The sequence below is a fragment of the Fistularia commersonii genome, chromosome 1 (genome assembly GCF_037954325.1).
Source record: "Fistularia commersonii isolate RoL2024-O1a breed Wild chromosome 1, RoL_Fcom_v1.0, whole genome shotgun sequence".
NCBI lineage: Eukaryota > Metazoa > Chordata > Actinopteri > Syngnathiformes > Fistulariidae > Fistularia > Fistularia commersonii.
In genome coordinates this window covers 18,368,972-18,394,067 of record NC_141284.1, presented here as the reverse complement: position 1 = coordinate 18,394,067, position 25,096 = coordinate 18,368,972, and the positions used below count along the sequence as shown (strand labels likewise).

The window sequence follows — 25,096 nt, the reverse complement described above, 5'->3', positions numbered from 1 at the left end:
CTGTTGGGCAGGCGGATCCGTTTGATGGCGTAGTTGCAGTCATCCACTTTGTTGCGGGCTTCGAACACCACGCCGAAGCCCCCACGGCCAAGGCACTGCACCGGCTCAAAGTCTGTCAGGTACCTGGTGGGAAGGACGTGAAAATGGGCACAGTGAGAAAGTGCACGAGTGACACGGTGTGAAGTGACCATTAGGTAGTTTGGTTCCAAGATTCATAGCAGGTTTTGTTGAATTAGCTTTTCCAGGGTAAGAAAAAGAAAAACCTCAAGACAGGTTTGTGTATATCTAAGCATAGCTTAAAGACAAAATGACAGAGGAGCTTCTCCATTTAAAATTTCATCAGACAGAAAATATCCTGTAAAATGTCACTTATTTCTTATGAACTTTTTTTTTAGTAATTTAAAGCTAACAGACCTTCAGCTTGTTCCTTTAGCCTGATATTTGCAAATGTTCATGTTCTTTTCAAACAACTTCCAGATGCTTTGCTGTAATTTTCTTAGAAGTGTCATCTGATTCTGTGTCTTGTGGATTATCATTCCAACACATTCCCTTTACTTTTGGCTTAATTTTAGGGTAGGCTGTCACCTGACTGGAAACCCCAAATGGAAAAATATCTGCCCTTGTAAAACAAAAAGGCAGGAAAAACATTCAAACTTAATTCAATATAAGGCGGTTTATATTTCCATGGGCAGATTATGGGATCAATATCTACATATTTTAGTTTGTTTCTTTGTACGGTAATGCTTAAATTGAAGTGGACTTACTGTGGACACAACTGTACACGTTGTTACTGACACTCTCCCACACCCTGCCACAGTATCCATGCTCTACCTCCTTGGGGAGTTGGAACATGTTTAACTTGAAATTTAAGGTGGGGTGGGGTTGGGTGGGGGCGGCATTCTGGACTTCATTCCTGATCCCAACACCCTCCAGTGGGGTGACAAACTAGACCCGTGCTGGCCTCAGCTGCTGCGGCAGCCACCGCTTTCATTTGGAGAAAATCGTGGCGGGGGATTGTGTTGCAGCAGCGGTGACTTTGAAACAAGTGAGGGTGGCGGGGAAGGCGGGGCGCTGATATGATAAAAGTTGGGTTTAATCAGATCCCTTCTCTGGTCGCATTACTCGCAGCCTAAACATGCATCAATCAAAACTTACAAAGGGTCAGTATCAGCCACTACTAATTCTATTTGGGGTATACAAAAAAACAGGGAAAAAGAAAACGTCTGACAATGTGCTGACGGGGATGCAAAGTGACCCTACTCGCTTGTGGCAGATGGGCAGGGCAGAGGGGTGGGGGTGGGGGTGGGGTGCGGCAGCAGCAAGGTCATTTTTATGACATCGCCTACAGCTGAGATACCCAATCATGCAATACAACTACAGCTCCCAGCTCTGCCTGGTCCTATCAAGGCAGGCCGGAGTAGCAGTGGTCACCATAGTAACTGTGCCTGCTCAGGAGCAACAGCTTGAGTGATGTTGTGTCACATGCTACTCTGGAATCTGAGTGTTAATACGGCAGGCACAGCAGAGCTGTATTTTCAAGATGTCCCGAGTCACAACTTAAAAAAAAACAAACAAAAAACAAACAAACAAACACACAAACAAACAAACAAGTTGACAGAAAAGCGCCGGCTTTGTAGCTGCTCGTGTACCTGGACACGTAATCGCTGGAGCGGGTCTCCATGGAAACCGCATCTTTGGATTCCACAACTTCAAGGTCAAACTTGCTGTCCGTCTGGCACTGCGTCTCCGACTCTTTGCGTTGCTGACATGGGCGGGGAGCAGATGGGAGAGGTGACGGTGATTGACTTGAAATGGTTCGGAGCTAGTCACTGAAGAACTTTGCACTTCTGTCAGTGAGGACCGTTATATGTTGGAGGTCATCTGGATAAAAAACACTAGATGCCACCACAGTCTTCCATCTGTTTACATTCTGCTTTACAAACTGCGTATCTAAATTAAAAAAAAAAAATCACAGTTTTTGGTCAATTTTTCAATAAATTTCCTGCTAATTTGCAGGTGGTTTTTCCTGGATTTCAGGCAGTTACCAAGATTCACACCATGTTACTGATAATTCTTGATGTATTTTATTTATATTGCTCAAGCACTTCTTTGGTAATTTTGGAGAACATACTGTATATTGTGGGGATGGTTGAGCAAATTTTTGCTCATTAATTGCATATTCAAAAGATTTTTTTTCCTGTTTTTGCTCTCTCATTTTGAATGATTTTGGGGATTTCTAAATTTCTTTTTTTCTTCTATTTTTTCTTTTGTTTTCTGGGTCATTTTTTTGACTGAATTTTAATTATGACTCCCTTCTATTTTATAGATAGCTCAATTAATTGACTAGTGTAATAAAGAAAAAAAAAAGAAAAAACAAAGAAAAAAATCCACCAGCAATGATGAAAAATCTGACTCATTCAAGATATCTTTTCTATTGAGAAAATTAAATACAGTGCAATAATAATAATGTAAATAAATGTATTTTCTATATTGGTGGTTACAATGTGTCGGGGTGCTCCTACCCTTATGTAGGCCACGGGGGCAGTGGGATGGAAAAACTTGCAGACAATATAGGTGGTGGCAGCAATGCAGAATATGATGGTGCCGAGAATCTCTTTCCACCAGGGCAGCAGCAGCACCGGGTCCTTCCCCCGTCGACTATCAGCCCTGCCACTGTTCCTGTTGATCAGGCTGACGGCGCTGTCACGTTTCTCGCGGTAACGCTTGTTGTAGGGAAAGAAGTAGCCATTGTCTATGGGAGAGGAGGAGATGAAGGGGAAGAAACCTTAAGCTATTATCTGGGAAGAAATGTGGAAGAAAAAACTAAATTTAGAATTTATTTTTAAATTAGTAGAAAAACACATGAATATGAGAGGATCTCTTCCAAACTACAGGATGTTGTATAAAAAAAAAAAAAAAATAGAATAGTCTTTCTCTCTCACTGTATTTACTTTAAAAAAAAAAATCCTGAAAAATCCTTCATTCATTGTTCAGTTATTCACTCTATATACCACTTATCCTGCAGTCCCTAATTTATAAGTAATATAGAGACATACAACCATTTACTCCAGGGGTGGGCAATTCATTTTTTTCCAAAAGGGCCATATGAGAAACCTGAACAGTATTGGAGGGCTGAATATTGGACGATATACACTTGAGGGACATGAATGGACTAAAATATTTAGGGTCTCAGGTTAATCTACTACATGTTTCGGACTGTGGGAGGAACCCAGAGAAAACCCATATAGACACGGGAGAACATGCGAACTTCACACAGAAAGATGGGGATCAAACCAGAGACCTTGTTGCGAGGCAGAAGTGTTAATCACTTGCCACAGAAAAATCCATCAGCCAACAAACAGACATTCTCAAGAAATTCCCAAAAAGCAATAGAATAACCAAAGATTTCAAAAGGAATACAAGAATTAAATTAAAATTAACAGAGAAAAAAAAAGCACAGAAATTTTAGAAAAAAAAAAAAAAAAAGGCGCAAGAAAACCCCAAATCAAAACCTCAGAGAGGTGATTCATCTGAGAAGGCACAAGACATTGGGAACAGAGGACAGATCACTAAACCCTGTGGCCAACACCATTCGGACCCCCTGCCGACTCCTACCGTAGGGATACTGAAGAATGGACAGTGCTCCGTTGCTGTACTCGTCGTGGGAAAACTTGTCGTTGTTCAGACACTTGTCGAACTCGTCCGAGCCAACCAGCGCTGGCGTCCGGGACGGGGAGTCTGAGGCAAGGACAAGATGAGTGAGCTGTCTGAACTCCTTGAAAAGACCGATCAATGCCGGGTAATCGTCTCAGGGTTGATGCACGTCAAGGGGAATAAAGCCCTTTGAGCAACGGGGAACAGACGTCCAAACACCTCCAGCTTTTTGTCCCAACAAGACAAGGGTTAGGTCACTTTGGTACAAATGTCCATGCATTTATTAATATGTTATCACAAGTGCAATCTAACTATGACAATGTCATCCAGAATTTTTAATATAGACCGTGATCCATAATTTTCACATCCAGGTCAAATTTTGTGCAAATACCTTTTTTTCCCCTCCAACATTAAATTCATGCTACTGAAAATCAATAAACTATAATTTAACAAGACTTACCCCTTAAAACAAGAAAATAAATGCACTAAATTTAAGCAAAAAAATAATTAATAAATATTTACAACGTGACCCAGAAATGCCCCTGAAATACACAAGAAGGTGCCCAAAAAACAAGCAACAAAATCCATTAAAATATAGGTGATATATTGGAGGTGTTCATATTGGAGGCATTTATGGAGGTGACATATTGTCACCTCCATAAAATAATTGCGTGAATGATTTTCTTTTTGCTGAAATTAAGTCCTGATTCAACACATGGCTCAGTTGATGATATTTTCTAAAAAAGTTGAAAAATTGACTTTGGTGATTAATTTATGAATGTCACGATATTATATTATATATAATTATATGATATTTTATAAAAAAAATTACTGTAAATGTCCGAGAAATCATTCAAAATTCTGACAAAAAGCAGCATTCTATAAAAACTGATGGATTTATAGAGACTGTCACCGGGAGAAGGACAAGGAACACCCAAGTAGAAAGTGTGAGGTTTATCAGAAATGTATAAGGGAATTATGAACATCCTGAAATTGATTTTTGTAGCTTAAGCCCCAGCTGGGTTTGGAACTCACGGATCAGAGGCTTCCACTTGACAGTTGGGACAGGAATGATATCTTTCTCCGAGCCGATTGCTTTGGAAGGGAATTTTTCGGTGATCCTCACAGAGGACTGGAGGTAGAGCTGTCCCTGAAACATCCCTGCAGGCAAAAAACAAAACAATCAACCACTGCACAGAGGCTGCAGGTAAAGCGGCAACGCCAGGCCTGCCTGGCGGCCGGAGCGCATATTAGAACTTACCGAGGTAAACACTGGACTCAGACATTCCTTTGGCTTTCCCCGAAACATCGTCGTCGTCCTCCTCATCGGTCTCTGATTGGCTGCTGTAGGTGGTGTCGTCAAACAGGCTGATCGGTGTGACTTTGCCATCGACGACCAGCCAAGCGGAGGCGATGGGTGTGCAGAACTGTTAACGAAAGCATTAATAAAAAGATGAAATATTGTATGGACAATTTTAGAAATAGTGGACAAAATAAACCAATTTTCCCAATTTTCTGTATATCATTCACAACACAAATGAACTCATCTGAAACATCATAAATAAGCTGATCTATAAATAAATAAATTAACTCTTACGGCAATAATATTATGCAATTATTCATAATATGGTAATATATTGTTTAAATAGCAAATTTGATGTTAATTTGGGGTAAATCAAGGGTTGATTTGAATAGACATTGGTTTTTGATTTTCAGGAAATCCCTCTCACTTACTTTATACATTTTTGGCAACTTTAAAGTATCCTAAAGCTAAATTAAAGATAGTTTTAAAGATAATTTCTTGGATATATTTTTTTCATAATATATCATATTTCCAAAAAAGCCAACTGAATTGGTTTGGGAAAAAAGGAAATATGCACAGAATATCCAAATGAGCAGAATTTTCCCGCTTGAAATATTCTCAGGATAACCACAAAGGAATGATGGGCCTGGTCACCTGACGCTCCCAGACCAGCTGCCCGTGGGGCTCGGTGCTGAAAGCCATGACCTTCCAATGGGGGACGGACACTTTGATGACCAGGTCCAGCTTCTGGTTCTGCTTGTTCTTGCTATCCATTTGCTCCGTCTCTTTCGGTTCGTCGGCGATGATGCGTGGACTCTCCCTCCAGGGTTCGGCGTTGGTGCCCTCCCCTTCCAGGAAGTTCATTCCCGAATGGGCCTCTGGAACAAACTTCAGCTCGAAGCTTCCCACGCTGAAGTTCCATCTGGTGGAGAGGCAAAGACACTGGTGACCGACCGATTACCGAGCAGAGGAAAGACAACCTGCTGCCGGGTGACCCACTTACTTCTCCATTCCTGACCGCGGCCTGATGGCTCGGACGGTCTTCTGAGTTTTCTGCAGCAGGAGCACATCCTCCGCTTCCAACTCCTCCTCCCCCCAGCGGCTGCAACCCACAGCTGAGCAGATGTAGCGTAGCTGTAGAAGCAAACCGGCATGTTCATGAGGGCGGAACCGTCAGAACACATTCAGTGTCATGAGGGTCATTATACAGAAGAACCTTGACTAACAAGTGCTTCAACTTTTGAATTTTTGGAGACACCAATCATCGCTCAGTGAATTTTTTGCTTTGCGATACTAGCCAAGATCTGACGAGTGGCGTGAGTGTTTGACACTGACATTGGCGCCACTGTTCATGGGGGTGCGTTAAAAAAAAAAAAAAAAACAGACACCATCCCCACCACTCGGTAGCCCAGCAAAAATCATCAAAAACATGAGCGAGGTTTGCAGGTTATTTATGTGGACATGAAAACATTGTTGCTGGTGAGATACTGCGACTACGAGCATCATCTGTAAGAAGGCACGTAAAATCTACGGGGATTTGGTGCAGAGGACTACAGGAATGTCAACGAATGAAGCGTCAGAGGAGTCAGTCATAGTAAGTTGGGGAAGGTTTGATCAGTTTAAAGAGAACCGATATTCACTCCACTGCTTAATTAAGTGGAGTGGAAAAAATAAGTATAGTGTGCAAGTTAAATTTAGCAATACATGGCAACATGAAGTGTGTAGCATGTCAGTGATTGAGCACGAAATGAACCCAACCTCCTTCTCTACCAGCATGTCATTATATCTTTACATTCTTTTTAATTATGTATTATAATTTTTTAGATATTATTTTTAATTTATAAAGTCAATTTTTCTTATTTAAAAACGTGACAAAACTCCGGGTCTGGAACAGATTAATCCTATTTCAATTGGGAAATTTAGTTTGATATTAGAGCAGTTTGAGTTACGAGCTCGGTCACAGAACAAATTAAACTTGTAAGTTGAGGTATTGCTGTACTTTTCAGTGCAACATGGATATACCCCGCAAGAGAGTGATTCATTTAACTAAATATTAATAGTCAAGGTGATAAAAATACAAATAAGCCAACCATTGCCTAGAAGAAGCCTGACAGTAGAGAAGGAACTAATCCTTTCACAAAATATGAGAGAAAATGTGACGATACACCATCTTGGACCATTGCTGATACACAGACTGCTGGTATACACAAAGTATTGTGTCTGTGCACTGACCTTGCCGCTGTAGGCCCCCAGTCCATAGGTGGTGAGGGATTTCCCCCCGACCAGGACTGTGTCCTCCCCAATGCGGTAGGACGACTCCAGCAGCGAATCCACACTGAAAGGCACTGCTTCCATGCTCTCGCGGTTCCACTGGAACAGGGCGCCGTCCAATGACGGGATGACTATCTTGTTACCGAACCCCTGCAGAGGCAGAGATATCAGTGAGAAACCCATGATCACGTACTTTAACACACTACTATACCTGTAAATCATATTGGAAATGTAGATTTTCCATCATATGTGCAGGATTCTTCTTCCTGCTAGATGACCTTTATCACGGGCAACAGGTTCTCGCCTCACTTAGAGATCCTTTTCATTTCTTTTTTGGTCTAACTAACAGTCACATGACAAGATTTGACTCTCAAAGGCCAGACAGCACTAATTGTCTTAATCGTACAACTCTTACCCTATGTTTAAAAACGATAATGATTAAAGTTATGCAAAATCTCAGGTATGTTTACAAAATAGTTTGAGGACTTAATGGGCAGTTTCCCATTAAATCAAAAACAAAAAAAAACACAACAACGTGTAAAATATATCTAAAAATATGAATATATCAACATAAGTACATAAAAATGTGCATTTAAACTGCAATTCATTTGATGGAATGGCCCTATTTATCTATTAATATTGTATATCCTGTAAATGATTGTCCATCTTGAATAAAAAAAAACAAAACATAATGCTTCTGCGCACAGCGGATCCTCCTGCTGAACATGCCCCACTGCCAGTGCTGCATAAACTGCACAATCTCATTAATACTCGGTGTCGGCAGTGGCACCCCGACAAATTACTCCCCTTGACAAAATAATCAATTCTGAATTCCATTACTTCCGTCTGATGCAACGGCTTTTAATACTCAACCCTCTTGCAGTATCCATCATAGTTTCAGGGGAAAAAAAAAAACAAAACAAACAAACAAAAAAAAACAATTGTTTCAGTTCTGACTTAAGTTCAAACACAAGCAGAACGTGACTGTAGTTTGAAGCGCATGCACGCACACACGCACGCACGCACACATGCGCACACGCACACACATACTCCAGCAGCCTCTGCCTCCGCACACTTGGACTCAATTTGCCTGCTCAGGACCATTACACAACTAGGAGCCTGAGTAATTAACCTGGATATCTGTGTGTGTGTGTGTGTGTGTGTGTGTGTGTGTGTGTGTGTGTGTGTGTGTGTGTGTATGTGTGTGTGTGTGTGTGTTGTGAGGGAGAGAGTGATTCGGGTCTCACTGTAGGAGGCCAGCCAGGATGACATCACTGTAAAAACTTTAATCCAAATAGAACCTCTTACAGCTTTATCTCAACAGAAGGCAAGAGGACAATTGTGTATGTATGTGTGGATGTGTGTGTGTGTGTGTGTGTGTGTGTGTGTGTGTGTGTGTGTGTGTGTGTGTGTGTTTTAAGCACTTTAATCATGATTGGCTGATGTCACTGACAACACAAAATCTATTTGCATTGGAAGGTGAGATTTTGGCAGACTGGTTCACCAACAGACGCATTCTGTGATGTCGGGTTCTTTGGCTAATTAAATATTTCTATCCCGTTGGAAAAAGAAAGACATACATCTGTTGACAACATTCTCATACAGTGGATGGATAATTCTAAAAAGTCTGTGACCCACAATTCTCATGTCCAACCATCAATATCTGATGAAATGTAAGACTTTTAGGGTTATTTTAAAAATTCAGTTCATAGAAGAAAAAATGACTTCTCTTTTAATTACCATGAAATTAAGCAAAAATAATTACAAATATTGGAAATAAAATTTGAAATATACAGTCTATTTGCATCTAAAAATCAGCCCAAATTTAGAAATACAAAAAAGGAAGGGCAGTAAAAATAAAGAACTGTGAACTTTCCCAATCATCATGTTTTGTGGCTGATACAGTACATTTTCCAAATGGGATTGTGAAAACTGGGGTTATTTTTCCATGTTAAAAAAATAAAAAGGAATATAAATAAGACCAATAATTTTTTGTTTTTTTTAAATTACAGGAACTCCTTTGACTGAAAGGACAGATTTGGGGCTGCTTTTGGATTGTTGTGCACTCCAAATGCCACCCCTCACCCCCCTGGCCCTCACCTGTGACTTATGAAACTAGATGCTATAGCAAACTTTAGAGATCCTGTGAGGAGTGAGAGCAAAAATTTTGCGGCAAATTACCAACGAAAAAAAAGTGCCAGCGGGTGGCGAATAGTGGCAGAATGATTTACTAGGGAGCACGGCCATGAACAAAGGTGATGTCATTTCTCCGAGGGGGGGGGTTGAGGGGGCAGACAAGATAAGAGGAGGGGGATATATTTAGCAAGTGAACAGAGAGGGGAAGGGAATGGGGTGGGGTGGGCTAACGACCTGACCATCATATCACACCACGCTGGTATGGCTGGGTAGGGGGTGGAAATGGGTTTACAGCGGAGAAAAAGTTCTCAGACTCCAGGATGATCCAGGATGAGTCATGGAGCATGAAGCTGCTGACGCTCTAATCCGACTCCCTGATCTGACTTGCCCTGGACACCTGGTCAGCGGCCCCTCACCCCCTTCCCATCTCTTAAACCCGCTGATCTCTGCTCTGACTGCCCAGAGACCCAGATGTCAATCTTACACATTTTATATATATTTTTTTTAATTATTCAGCTGACTCTGTTCAGTAAAGTATTCAGTAAAATCTATTCCTCCAGGGCAGCCGAATATATTGAACATTGCACTTGTGAGGATGTATTGTTGACCCCCCATCTAGTTCATAGATTTCAAGACCAGGAGAAAATCGGAATGGCAATGAAGCCTGTGAGAAAAGTAGCCGGACATTTAGCTGTAAAAGCTGACTGTCAACTTGTTTGTATTTATTCCGGATGGTCTGAAAGCAGCTGGAAAGTATCAGAGAAAAACAAACAGAAAGCACCATGTAGGTTAAGGACATGCTGGCGTTTGATATGCAGCTTTTACAAATATAGAAAAACAAACATGAAAGCAAATTGCAGGCTGATAATTGAAGAAGCCAATGCAGCCCACCCCCACTCCTGTATCTTGTCCTGCTTTCAGGATGGGATTCAAATGGTCATTGTTTATGCATGTCTTCCTTTACATTTTAAGAGGAAGGGGCTTAAAATGTTTGGAATTTAAGCACAAAAGCTTTAAGACCAAAGCAGGTGTTAAAACGTGTCAATGGAAACTGACACAAAAATCACTGATCCAATCTTCTGAATATATAATTTCAGTCAGTGGAAAAGTACGTTTTCTTTTGTTCCTACTTCAAACGGTGGCTGATTTGCCGGTAATCAGTTGTCAAGCTAAGTTTTTGTTTTTCTTTCAGTTTAAGTTTATATCAAATTTCAAGACAAATTCTTAAAACGCATTATAAAAATACTCATAATATATCAATATAAACCCCATACATTTTAAGATAACTTTTGGATAGATTTAAATCATTTTTGCTCATATCTTATTGTATTTGTTTTCGTTTTTTTAAGTACATTTGGGGAATTTAAAGAAAATACTGTTTAACAATATATGCATGTCATGGAAAAAAAAATGTACTAATAAAAAAAGTCAATCTGGATAAACACAGCAGAAGTAGGTTTTATCACGCTTGAATCTAAAAAATCCACAATGAGGTATCACAGGACGACATTAAATATAAATACATCAAATATATATCTATACTTGCACCGCTGAGTATTAAAAATGAATGAAAAGAGAAGAAAGCTCGCCAAACTCACACAGGGCTGGTTTTTGTTTCTCTACCACTGTGTCCAAGCCCAGATGCAAGAAAAAGAACCTGTCCACCTCTCATTTCTTTCTTTTGTTTTTTTAAAATAAAAAAAACAATTGATTTTTCATTGCTCGTACTCTCCTTCTTGTTCATTTTTGATAAGCCTGTCCTGCGCCTATTAATTATTCAAAATATTTTGTAATGTTGTTATGAAGGGGAGGAAAGAAGTTCTGCTGGCTTAATGGAGCTGACATAGTGATCACTGAATGTCTGTAATTATTTCATCGTGTTGTGCCCCTGGGAAGTATGGCAGCAGGGGGCAGGGGTCATGGTGTGTTTGCAGTTGTTGTGGATGCTCCAGAGATTTAGTCAAACAGTGTCCTGTTATGTGTCACTGTGGACCCTCAAGGCTGCTGCTCATCTAAAAGGCAAAGGAGAAGGGCTGGGGGGGGGGGGATATGTGGGATCACACAGAGATGCGTATGATAATGCCCTAAAAATTACATTTAAAGGCATGTAAATAATAAGGGGGATCATACATTCATATGAATTCCAAATATCAACTTGGGTGTGTACACTCTCATGGCAAACATACACGAGGATGAGCCTTATTACACCTTTAAAAAGCAAGCCCTCCCTTATATTGAGGGTATATCTGCTCAGTTTTTCTACCATTCTTGGTCATGTTTAGCAAATGTACCATCGATGTCTGAAATGCATGAAAAGAGGTAGAAATCATCTTTTTGACTACTTGTTTTTTTATTACAATTTTAAGCTACTTTTTCTGTGGACATCATATTGTGAATTTGTGAATTTACCCGTGTCACGTTTTTTTAATGAATTCAGTAAGACGCCTCAGACTGTGAACCACATCTGAATATATCATAATAATGTATATAAAAAGGAACAAAATATAACATCACAGCCTAACTACGGTAATAAATAATAATTTGGACTGCTATTGTTATATTAAATGTAAAGAATAAGTGCAATACACACCAAGGTTTGACTGTTGTACCACAATCTGGAGAATGACATAGAGCTCAGCAGTGAACCTTTGTATATTGCTGTGTGTGCGCGCGCACACACACACACACACACACACAAAGAAACAACCCCCCCCAAAAAAAAAAAAGGTATTGACCTCCTGTCAAATATGGCGACCTGTTCATTTCCATTTCCTTCAGCAGTCTGGGAGACATATTGCCTGTCACATTAGTCACTGGGAGGTGATCAATCGTCACTGGGAGGATTCTCTCATTCATCCGTTCATGCTGCTCAGCAGGGGTATGTGACTGCGTATGGTCTATGTGATGACATCATCTGGTCTGAGGCATTACCTCACCTCCCTAATCAACCCCCCACACACACACATACAAGCAGCCTTATTAGTCCTTTAGCCCCCAGCGCGCGCGCACACACACACGCACACACACACACACACACACAAATAACGCCTCATGACTCATTTCACATTAACTTCCTCAAACACACTCAAGCAACTCTTGAAGTGATGGCTCTTTTCTGCAGACCGAGCGGTTTATGGCTCTACTGTCCCTCACTGCACCCAAAAAAAAAAAAGACACACACACACACACACACACACACACACACACACACACACACACACACACACACAGCAGGTGACTGGCTGCTTCCTCCCCAGCATGTCGGGGCCAGCCAATGGCACGGCTGCACCCAAACCCCCCCCTTCTGCCGCCTCTAATCACTGAGCAGACTGGTGTCTGTGTGAGCACCGATGCAATGTTGGAGGGGGGCAGCGGCAGCATCCTCACCAACAACATACACATGTGCACACCGCAGACAGGCATTCCAGGTTACTGAGGGCAGGGCGGGCAACGCAGCACGTGAACTCGTTTTAAGTGTGCGGATCATAACAAAGTGTCGTCACAGAGAGTCACCGGGTTCACAGCTGACGGTGCCTACCCTTCTTCATGCTTCGCCAGCGCAATGAAAACTAACAGGTGAAGGAGTGAGGGTCTGACACACGGACGTGCACACACACAGCATCCTGTGTGAGACACCGGAGGTCGATGCCACACGACAGGAAGGTCGTAAAAGTGTCCATCATTGAAGTCTTTGATGAGATAACTTGGACTTTATTGATCGCGCAATAGGAAAATTCAATTGACAGACCGGAAAAGAAGAAACAGAGCAAAGGCATGAGCAAAGGGAGCAATTCACTTCAGATTGATGTGTTCCGTAGAAATATCTTTCTTTTGGGAGAAGAAAAAGTCTTTATTCTAGCCAAGAAGAGATGAGAGCTGACAAAACAGTTCCATGAAATTGACATTTCTGTTAGGTTTATACGTCAGGTATGTTTGCTTTTTTGTGTGCTACGGAAATTAGAAAATAAACGTTTCTTCAAGGTAACGGGGCATATTTTTGTGTTTCTGCAACCAAGACAGAAGGTTAGGATTAGACCTTTGGATTAGAAGATTCACAAAAAGGCTAGTTTGTGTTGTTTAGTTTGTTTTTATAAACACTTCTGTTTTGCATCGTCTTCAGTTTGTATGTCCCACACTCCATTCTCAATGAGTTCCCTGACGTTTTCCAGGTCAGTTCTGTTCACATTTGGGGTTCTCCGACATGGCGTCAAAAAATTAAAGAAAAGCAGAAAAGACATGCAGGTGTGAAGCAGCTTCACCAGTGATTCCATATCACCACCCTCTTAAAATAATCGCCTGAGTCATTTTTTCAGATTTTTCAGGAAACACAAAAAACTGAGCCATTTAACATAGGCAATTCCTCTTGACATAGGCAATTTCTACTAAAGGGGTAGAATGGCACAATCTGTTTAACTGAGGATGTAGGCAATTTTGCCAGAGGTGGTCAGCATCATGATGAGATGATTTAGGCCAAAAAAACATTTTTGTAGAAAAAAGACTTAGGCAATTATTTTAAGAGGCTGACGATATGGGAATTGAAAACTGCTTCCACTAAAAAAAATGTCCTGAACTACCAATGAGTCCAAGGTTAGAAGATTTTCAAAGATTTGGAGGACTTGTGTAAAACTGTTATCTCACAACATTCTTTCATCAATTTTAGCTCACCATACCATATTTTCACGGGTCATTTTCAGAAATTCTTCTATTTCAGTCCATTGCTTTTTCCTTCTCCACATCGGAGAGTTGGCATTGTACAAGCTCCAAAGCTCCACCATCCGCTTCTCTTTCTAGACAGTCCATGCTGATAGGGACGTCCTTCCTGGTTCCACTTAACCCATACCGCACAAAAATACTGTCTCTGCTGCCAGTACCGCTCTGGTAATTGTTTGTCTCTCAGGTTTCCTGTTTCCAGTTTTGTTAGAGTTCATCTATTTGTTGATGATTGTGCGACGTCACCATAAAGACTGAAAGACTTGCATAAAAAAACAAACATGTTTCATATTGTCGTAAGCCCATGACTTCGCAAAGACTGATCTAAAACAACTCAGATTACCCCCTTACACTGAGTGATCGAGAGGGGAGTAAAACATCTATAATTTTCTTCCGGCTTTCAGTTTTTAGTCGTGAACCTTAAGAATCGGTAGATGTAAGCCCGGCATATAAGACACACAAACAATATAACACCTATGACAGGAATGAGTCCTGAGAGAGATAGAATTCTGTAGTTTTTTGAGATTGTTGACTGATTTATGGATGACCTTCATGTATATTTTTTCCAGGTTTTAAGGGGTTAGCCTACTTGTTTTCTTGTATTTTTTTTGTGTGTGTGGTGGGTCTCTACTTGTGGCAATTTCACAATTATAGTCCCCTGAAAAGATGTGCGGTTTCTAAAAAGCTAGCTGCCAATGCACCCATGACATTTTTCTTTTCACAATTTTGAAAACAGCAAAGGGATTTTGCTAAGAAAAAAGCTAATTTGCAATAGTCAATATCAATAAGCAGAAAAAAAAACATGATACATGTGATCTTACAATCAAAGTAATTCAAGTTAGAATATTGAATCTCACCCTCGACCTTTTATTGCAACAAATAAAAACTTGACAAATCCCATCACTACACCAGAATCTCTGAGTGTAAGAAAAATCTTTCTCCAAAATATCAGTTCTCAAACCAGTCATCATTTTAAATACATTTTTAAAGGCTAAATAAAAAAGGGTTTTTGCTTTTGCCGATCCTTTCTATCCTACACCTGGCAATGTAAAAGAAAATTACAGATGTTGCCAGCGTTGCCAGATTTAGCGAGGTTTTGCTTTATGTTCAAGGTCAAACTTCAGTCCCGACAGAGGCAGTCGCGTTGCTTCTAGGGCCCTTTGGGGCTTTTCCAGATCATAACCTCTGAGGATAACAAAGGGAAAACAAAAGGGCTCGTATAATTCTGATTCGAATCTTCGAAGAACCCCAAACACAGCAATTCTCAACATAGCCACGGAGATGTTGGCAAGCTTTTTCCTTGTTTTGTTTCTATCGTCAGCGGCTCGTTTAAGTGATCGCTTCATTCCTTCTTATTATAGCTTTGTCGATCACTCATTTCTGCTGCTGGGACTTCCGTGAAACACTTTTCATGTTTCCCATACAGATCCTCAAGTACCATTTAGTTCAATCACTAAACGGGAAATAAACGTTTCGCCAGGGCTGTTTTGGCTCTCGATGCCAGTTGACACTTGTTTCAAAGCAACATTTACTGCATCTCCTGCAAGTCGTGTAATTTTGGATCCAAGGAGTCAAACAACAAAAGACTATATTCAAGCAGTAGTAGAAAATCTGCAGTGTTGGTTATCGAGAGTTTGGCATCTTGAACTCCATGTGATGCCAAGCATTTTTTGATAAGCTAGTTAAACTGTCAAATAGCCGCTAGCAAAGACCTGTTGTGTTCGTTTGTATGTTAATGACTAAGTGCTGCCAATGACTGAGGGCAGGCTAGAAGTTCAAAGAATCTTAGTGAATGCACTATCAAACAAATTCACTAAAGTGTAATTAAACAGAGAAAAACACCCTGACAGTCGGCTGCCGACAAAGACATGAAGACATGTTTGTTTTTATTTTTTTGAGGGGGGGCAAAAACAGTGAGATAAACTTTTTAATAATAGATGTAAATCCTTTAAAATATGCCCAGTCTGAACCAACACTGTTTTGAAGGCGTCCACGAAATCAAGAGGAGCTCTCGAAGAAAAATGACCTAACAAATACTGCTGTAATTACTCAAATGCGGCTCAGTTGTTCCTTCAAAGCATCTCCGCAATCTACAGGGGCGCCTGTAAATCTAACCCCCCCCCAAAAAAAACCCCATAACAAACAAACAAAAAAAAAACAACTACCAAGCGCCGACCTAGTAATATGCAGAATAGATTAACTGTTTCTGGATGCTTTCGTTGTTTTGTGGGACTAAAAGAACCATCAGTAGACCGCTGACTGATCTCAGCAGCCCTCCCAGACCCTTGTTAGCATCCCAAGTTCCCCCTGAGGCCAAACTCACACAGAGTGAGTCCACATCACAGACAAGAGAGTCTCCAGTGTGAGCTCTGGTCCTGCTCTGAGCTACACTTTCACTAAGTCCACGTAGGCGGTTGTGAGCTTCTGTTCATGTATAAATATATGTGTGTGAACAGACAGGGTCTTGGTGCTTTCATATTTGTAAACCTCCGAAGCGAACAAAGAGGCTAATCCTCCAGGCGAAAAAGCTACTCTCAGATTCAGCGGGGGTGTGAAGTATGTCTGCCGTTGTTTACATGCATTAAATGTAAGCGACACCAACGCTTGGGCGACGGCGCTGGGTTCAGTGGGTTCCACCGCTGGTCTTATGGTCTAGAGTGGGGAAGGTCACAATGGGCGGAGGAGGTTCTAAAGTAAGAACGACCAAGTGGTCACATCCCTGGGGCCTGACGCAAATGTCCTGGCTGCTAATAGAGTTCTCTTTCTTGAAACCAGTTTTAATCTACTGAGCAATTTCTGTTGGACTAGGTTACAATTAACTCGCTATGATTTCTGTTTATCAATGAGGAGGATCACATTTTATGTTTTATTTAACACCCCCTCTGGTCAAAAGTGTGTTTTTTTTTTCCATGTTCCTACAGTTGGATGATTCAAGCTGTTTTTCAAGTAGTTTCTGAGTCCTTGTGAATAATTTTGAGGGTTGTTACTAGTTTTTTTTTTCTTCTTGAAGTCTAAATTTTCACAATAAAAATACAAAAACAAAAACACTAAAATCATAGTCCAACAATATTTGATAATCATTGTTCTGTTGCTCAGACCCTGTTTTGTGACTTCACAAATCTTTTAAACCTGGTCCTGGTCCAGGTCCAGTATTAGACACTTGAAGCCTCTGATGCTCAGACATCAATTGAAACAGGGGTAATCTCATTTGTAGTAATACAACACTTGAAATGGGAAAAAAAAAGCATTTGCATAGCCATATATATTTAATGAGGAAGATGGAGTAGGTGGCATTTTTACGATTTTAATTTGGTGATTATATTGATAGAATGAGGTATTAAGTCTACTTTTATTGCAAAAACCGTCTTAATGTGTGCATTCTCCCTTAGTGGGTCAATCTTTCTAAGACTGCGTCGAGGACGTACCTCAGGTTTGCTGAGGCTGGATGACACCAGGCACCCTGAGCCCACATCCAGGTCCCACTGCTTCCTGCCATGATTGTGAGGATCCAGAGCAGAGATTCGCCCGTCCAAGGTGCTGATGATCACAAGAGACCTGTGAATGAAGTACAAACACGCAGGCGAGTCAAGAATTTTGGTTGTAAACCCTGGGACAGTCAGGTTGTTAAAAGGATGAGTACTTTGATGCTTTTCCTATGTGGTGAGAGATTAGGCAAGTATTAATCCATTTAGTCAGTGCAACCAAAAAAAGGATAAAACAGATCTAGAAATCAGTTTTTCAACAAAAGGGATGCAGTGAGGAAGCGATCCTTAGTCAAGAGCTAAATTTGCCAGTACAAGGCAATGTTTATAGATGAATTGCCCTCCCGTTTCTTGTCTTAAATCCAGAAGCAGTCAATCCACACAGTATTTGACTATGCAGGAGCAGCAAGGAAGTGACCCACTCACAGTGAAGTGTGTGTTCCCGTATAAGAAACCAATGCTGCGCTGTTAATTTCCATATATTTTACTTCAGCGATAATACTGTTATAATTCATCCAGTCAACAATTCGTTACTGAGTGAAAGTGTTTGCTGCAGGTCAGTTAAAGATGGAGACAATAATGAAATTTGCATGATGATTCATTTTTCTTATTATAAAGTAAAACTATTCAATATTCGTGTTCCAGTGTCCTGATGACCCCACTGGGTGTCAGCATCAACATTAAGCTGACAACAAAGGTGGCGGTGCATCTTCCAAGCAAAGACACCCCACACAGGGATTTTTAGCCCTGTGCCGTCACAGAGAAGCCACTAAAGGGCAGAGAATATAAATGATAGGCGGTGCTGCAGCAGATGTTGCCTTTCATTAGTCTTGTTTGGGAAGCAAGGTGACCTTCAGCTGCAGCTACCTGCACTGTGACTCCCACCTCCGTCAGCTGATTGGGCCCGGCTGTTGATTTAAGATCGCAACGCACCTGAAGCCCAACCTGAGCAAACGTTGCACAAAAACTGTTTTTTGTATTATTATCAAGATATACCTTGAGAGAGAGAACACTAATTCGATTGCAGAGGGTCACAGGGTGATTCCCGCCAAAAAAAAAATCTATTGAATTTGTTTGAATAAATCAAAACACTATAGCAATTAAGAGATAAAAATGGCACGATAAATGTGAAGAACCTGACACAAACATCACATTAGTTCCACAATGTTTAATTCTCATGGGCAAATTCACTTGATTTCTAACATTAGGATTTTCACTGAAAATCAGTAGACCCACTCAAGATTGCCAAAATGAGCAAGAATGTATCTAGAAAGCCAAGAACTCAACAAAAAAGCCATCAGAAGCAAACAATCCTGATGGAATGAACCCCCATCAACAATAAATAAATCAATTTAAACGTAAGAGAATTGGCAACCCAACAGCGACTGCAAAAATGACAACAAAAGTGATAAATAAAAAGTATTAATGACAAAAATACCATGAACAATATCAAAAACTCCTCTGAGTGATTCAATCACCAGCAGTTGCGCTAGGCTTCATTAAACTTTTGACCTGAAAATTTCTGTTCCTTGTTTCTATGAAAAAACAACAATGTTGGTTTGCATCTGACAAAACCGTACATTCAAAGACTTTTGAGAAATTTTCTTCCCTAAGAGATTTCTGCAGAGGAGGAGTACAGAGAGAACACACCGGAGCAGATGGTGGCGGCGATTGTAAAAGCACACTGGGGATTTTTTTTTTTTTTTAACATGACTTTTCACAGACTAAAAGCTGTTATTACTGCCATAAAATTAGGCTCATTTACATGTAAATAAATGTTTAATGTGTTGACAAAAGCTGTCTTCCATTAAGACACCATGGGTTTCTAATCTCTAATTAGTCTAGGCTTTGTTCTGACGATCAGCGTTAGCAAAAAAAAAAGGCAACCCCAAGAAACCCTCAAGGAGGTTTTGTATCATCTAACAGTGATACTTTTCTTCTTTATTTCTTCTTAATATTGGAAAAATTGTGCTACATAATGTGACCATCTACATCCTGGATTCCAGGCATGAATCATTTAACAAAGTTTGACAATTCTTTCCTAATTGATTTTTCACTAAAGGTTAAGACATATAGCTTATCATTCCCATGTCCCAGTAAATTACTTTGAATAGTTTCCAAATTCACTGAAAAAGGCAGGGGATAGAAGAAGCAGTTACATAAAACCTAAGCACAAAAATTACCCTCAAAACACTTATATTTAGAGATATTCCCTGAACATTAAATGAAAATGATTTAAAATATCAACAAGACCGTAAAACAGGAAATTACTCAAATACCAAAGAAAAATATCTCAGATAAGCAAGAAATTAGCCAAAACATAAACCAGGAACAATCTAAAATCACAAAAACAGATACTTTCATTTAAACAGCATCGAGCCCTAAATCAATATCAATTAAAAAAAAAAAAAAAAAAGGCTTTTAGAAAACAAAGAAAGAACATTTTATTCTTTATTTTTCAAGACAACAGCATTATTGGCAGAAAAACAACAGGGGTAAGAATTGGCTGAAGGAGAATATGCAGAGGTGGAAGACACATGGACATGTTTCTCACAGTGTAAAGACACAGGAATAACTGTTTTGACAGGATATTTATTAATGTACCCCCAGCCCCCCTCATTCTCTGTTTAATTCAATGGCACCATAATAATCTTGTTAACGAAGTCTTTTTTCAGCTGGTACTGGAACATAAATTACTTATTCCCACGCACCAACATCTGTCACCATGTTCTTCACACTTCGGTCCAGTAACTCCAGGCTAAAAACTGATGTGAATGGATGGAGGCATTCAGCCCAGCCTCCCGCACTCCCAGCACCACACTGAGGGGCTTCTGCTGCATCGCCTGTCCGTCAACCTCTGAGCCTGGGGGCGGGGGGCGATTGGAGCTCCTCGCTATTGATTCCTATCTGTCAATGGGGCGTTTAGTTTTATTTACCCTGCAAGGGCCTGTTGGTTTGCTGAGCCCCCGCCTCCTGCAGCTGGGACTGGACCAGCATCGCTGCCATTGTTACCGGGGCAGAAAGTTCCAAAGTGCCTCCCACACGGTCATGTGACCAGTGTGTGAGATTTGGTGAGCACCGCCAAGATGAGGCCGTCGTCACCCATCAGGGTCCACTCTTCTCGAAACAGTTTTCCAGGACAAACTTCGTTGGACTTTTCCCTCTTTCTTATTCGTCAGTTCTTCTCAATATCTTTCAAATATTCAGCTATTTTCTTTTCAGTGTTTATTTGCTATTTAGACTGATTTCTTGCTGAGTTCAATACCTCCCACCCCCACCCCCATTTTCAAGCTATCTCCAAAGTACATTGTCAGCCAATTTCTTCCATAACAATTATTATTTTCAGCTATGTAGAGAATTTCAGATTAATATCAAAGTACAAGCATTTGCTACTGATTTCCAGACAATTATCTATTATTAAAATTAAAAAATTAAAAAAAAAAAAAAAAACAGATTTCCTTTCTTCACATTCTATCAGGCAATTGTTAAGGAAGCATCTTGTTGGTTGTCAGGTAATTTTTTTTTCACATTTGTTTGTTTTACTTCTTAAGGAAATTTGATATAAATTGTTGGAGATTTCTAAATAATTTTTGCTCATTTATAATAACATTTTCATCCATTTACCCCCGCCTCCCAGGGTTTGATTTTTTCTGGCTTGAAAATTGCAATGACTATATCAAGACTCATTTAAGTTTTTCCAGGGTTTGTGGGAGCCCTGCTTATCTGCTAGACTATAAGTATATTGAACGCTGGTATCACCCACCTCTTCCATCACTAAGACTAAAGAGGAAACTGCTACCTCAAGGAAATAATCCCATATTGATTTAATCTATTGAACATCTCTAAGTCATGGAGAGTGAACATGTTCACCCTTAAGACATCTGAGACCCGGATTGTTCAACAGAGGAGGGAGATCTATATTAGGAAGGTTTTTCACTGAAGTGACTTAAACACTTGCTGCTTTGGATCAGTCAGTTGTTTTATCTCTAACCAGAGTTAGGGAGTTTTTACATAAAAATGCAAATGGGATCACTTAACAGTAATGAGCCATGTGTCTTTCGGCACCATCAAAGCAAAGATTATCTCCCCAAAACTGCTCTCAGCATTATCAGACTCGTGGTTGAACTGACGACGGCTGGAAAAAAAAAAAAAAAAAAAAACATTGTTTTTCTCCTCTCAGCTGCCAATAAAAAAATAAAAAAAAACAGAGTGCTAAAACATGCTTGCACAAAACGCGATTGGCTCCTGAGACTTTACCAAAATATTAGGCCCATTGGTTGTTGCTAAGCAGTCGGCTCGCTAAGAGGGTGGACGCTTTCTACAGGCTTGCTCTCGGCTCGGCTGGGCTCCTCCCTCCTCCCAGCCATGCTGGGAATGTAAAAGAGCGAGAAAGAAGAAGTCGCTGAGAGCATCGAGTTCAACTTCACACTCTGGAAGAGGGTCAGAGAAGAGATAGAGGGAATTCATTCTGTGAGAGAGAGATCAAAAGCTTTGGCAGATTCTTTGTACTCTAGCGAAGTGGGGGGAGCAGAAGGGGAAGGCACTTCAGACTTTAGTATCAGGATTGTAATGGATAAAATGAACAGCAGCAAAAAAAAAAAAAAAAAAAAAAATTGAGGAAGGGGCTGAAAATAGTCACAGAACCACAACAATGAAAACAAGTGAAACAAAATAAACAGCCCCAGTGTATCATGTATGACTACAGGCAATTTATTTTCCACGTCTGAGCCCCCGGGATGCTGCCGCTCGACTCGCCACCAAAGGGATACTGTGTCGCCCTGCGGGGCTGCTACTGCCGCTACAGCAGAGTGTGACAGATGCGGTGCCGGAGATACAGAGGAAAGATGTTGGGGAAGCGGAGGATGAGGAGGAAAGAGAAGCGAGGGCTGCCAACGAGCTGAGGGTCGTTAGCGTCTTTGGCTGTTAATGCTGTCAGACTGTCACAACAGTACAGACTGTGTCTTCCATCACAGTGAGTGCGGCAAAGCGGGGAGCCAATTAGCCTCAGTCTCACAAGCCTCCAAGCTCCTCAGAGACACCGGGCTCAGTCTGCGCACACCGGCCACACTGAGCTGCTGGTAAACACACCCCACTGAAACACAACCAGGATGTTTACACAGCCCGAGTCTCCAAGGGGCATGAGACACGGGCCACCACCAATCCAAACAGCCAGCTACTTCGCAGCAGCCAATGACCGCAATGTTTTTCTCAGCACTCAGCCAATGAGAGAGCAGGACAGTGTGCTGCAAGCCAATGGCAGGAGAGGACTGCTTGTAACCATGCAACAGCGAAGTGATAGACGCGCGCCTGAAAGAGTAGAGTTGTGCTGCCGCACAGCTGCCGCGCGGCCGAGGAGAGCGGGAACAGAAATACGAGAGCGTGGGGAGCACGTGGAGGAGAAAAGTTATGGATGCAGCAGTGGAGCAGCCGCGCCCTGCATCGCCAGCTGCACCTGCAGGGGAGGGTGGCGGGGGTCTGACATGTTAAACCAGGGCGAGGACCTGCTGTGTGTTTTCAATATCCAATCCTCAGTTTTATTTGTTTGTTAAATGCTAAAGGTTTGGCAGCAAAGTCTGGAAATATTTCAAGTCCTTCTAAAGACAATCAATTGGCTTAATCCCATAATTCATGGCGGGATATTTTAAGGTTTCAAAAGGACCTGAAAATGGATAGAGGAACAAAGCATGTATCTAGAACACTGTCACAAACATGCAATCAGGATATCTGGCTATAAAGGGATGAAATATTTCAGGTGTCATGTGACCTGCTCTTCTGTGTATATTTTGACTTTGTACTGCTGTACATTTGAGGGAACAGTCTTTCTTCAATTCATGCACTGTGTAGGAGAAAAACTTAGCTGATCTTGAAATTTGTCCTTGGACATTGAACTAGGGCTGGGCAACATGAAGAAAAATAATGTGAATAAAAATTCTGTATGTCATTCTGTACATATGGAATAACAAATATTGATTTTAGATTCACTTTATTGCCAATTATTTTTCAGATTCTGACTAATTTGGGGGAAATTCTTGTGATGTTTTTTTTTCTGATAACATAATTAAAAATTTTACTTGTTACTTCATTATGATTTTTTGTTTGTTTTTTAATTAAGAAGAGAACATTATACTGTCCTAGACATTTTTGCATTGCTGTTGTTTGCCAAATGTTTTGCGCTGGATGCACTATTGTCCTTCAGGGGTTTAAGAATTGTCACCTTTCCCTGAACACTCAGAAATCAAAAAGTTACAATGTCTGAGGTTGAGCTTGTTGACATGTGACTAGAGGCTGCCATCAGTTTACCCTTCTTAGGTGATAATCACAGCTTCCAGAGTGCAGCACAAGGCTTACTGAGAGCTGAATGTTTATATAACCTGATAACTGATAATTCTTTAGAGCCTTTGTCAGAGCAGATCAAGTCTGAGTGCCATGTTCAGTCCATTACGGATATCACCCTCGCATCTATCAGGGTCACTGCAGTGCAGGCCCCCCTCTGCAGAGGGAGAAAGAAGGGAGTGGTTTTAGGAGGGGGGAAAAAAAAGACTTTGCATGAAAATCACACACACACACACACACACACACACACACACACACACACACACACACACACACACACACACACACACACACACACACACACACACACACACACACACACCATTTAGAAAGAGTTAGAATCCCACTCTCTCTCTCTCCCTCCTTGTGTAAGTACACTCCATTCTGCAACCCTGTATCATCTCACACGTGGTAAAATCCAAACTCCACGGCGCCACACTCCAGCCAACCAATTGGCAGAGCCGCAGCTCCCACTCGACGATACTATTGGTTGTTGCTAAGCAGTGGGGAGAGTGAAAACAAGACAGCATGGTCCTAGTAACTACCATACAACTCCTTGTTTTTCTCTCTCTCTCCCTCTCTCTCTGAGTATCCCACCTATTTTTTTTGCCCCTGCCCCACCCATACTGCAGTGCTGCAGGATGGGTCCTGTTGACCTACCATGAAATAGCCCTCAGTCATTCCTGTTGATGGTGATGGGTAAAGAAAACACATTAACAACACAGTGGGTCCCATCTAACAACATGCCGTTATGAAACAACATTTACTGTGACCTGGGTTCCAGTGCGGAGAATATCAGGATGTCAACATCTTCAAACTGAACTTTATGTAACTTGTGAATGAGGGCTATCAGACAGTGGATAATCAGGGGTAGCAACAGACACACAGTTTTAAAATATGGTTATATCAGGAAAAGCTGATATGGAGAGGACTAAAAAAAAAGTAGATAACAGGGATTCAGTGGCTTAACACATCTCTTCAGTATAGGGATATTTTAAAGAACAGAGCTTAAAGGGCTTAATTAATACTTTCCAGAGGGAGCTCAATCATCCGCATCTTCCTGACCTGTTATTTTGGGGACAGTTTCTATTAATAAAAAACCCACAACATCTCCCTGGTTACAGAGAGCAGATTACTGAAACAAACTCAGAAGTGAACTCTCCATGAAAAAAAAAAAACTCTTCTCCACCTCCTCTACCTAACTATA

At 41.0% G+C, this 25,096-nt stretch overlaps 1 protein-coding gene across 2 annotated transcripts in view; it reads right to left on the bottom strand.

Annotated features, from left to right (window-relative positions):
- The window catches only part of eif2ak3 (eukaryotic translation initiation factor 2-alpha kinase 3), a 43,497-nt gene that overhangs the window by 12,842 nt on the left and 5,559 nt on the right, over positions 1-25,096 (bottom strand). For both annotated transcript variants that reach the window (XM_086152449.1, XM_086152439.1), the window contains exons 2-11: positions 17,500-17,629; positions 7,190-7,378; positions 5,961-6,091; positions 5,612-5,879; positions 4,916-5,081; positions 4,690-4,815; positions 3,616-3,738; positions 2,523-2,752; positions 1,650-1,762; positions 1-123 (exon numbers count right to left, since the gene is read on the bottom strand). In XM_086152449.1, the coding sequence (XP_086008575.1) occupies positions 1-123; positions 1,650-1,762; positions 2,523-2,752; positions 3,616-3,738; positions 4,690-4,815; positions 4,916-5,081; positions 5,612-5,879; positions 5,961-6,091; positions 7,190-7,378; positions 17,500-17,629 (1,599 nt within the window). The remainder of the gene's footprint in view (positions 124-1,649; positions 1,763-2,522; positions 2,753-3,615; positions 3,739-4,689; positions 4,816-4,915; positions 5,082-5,611; positions 5,880-5,960; positions 6,092-7,189; positions 7,379-17,499; positions 17,630-25,096) is intronic.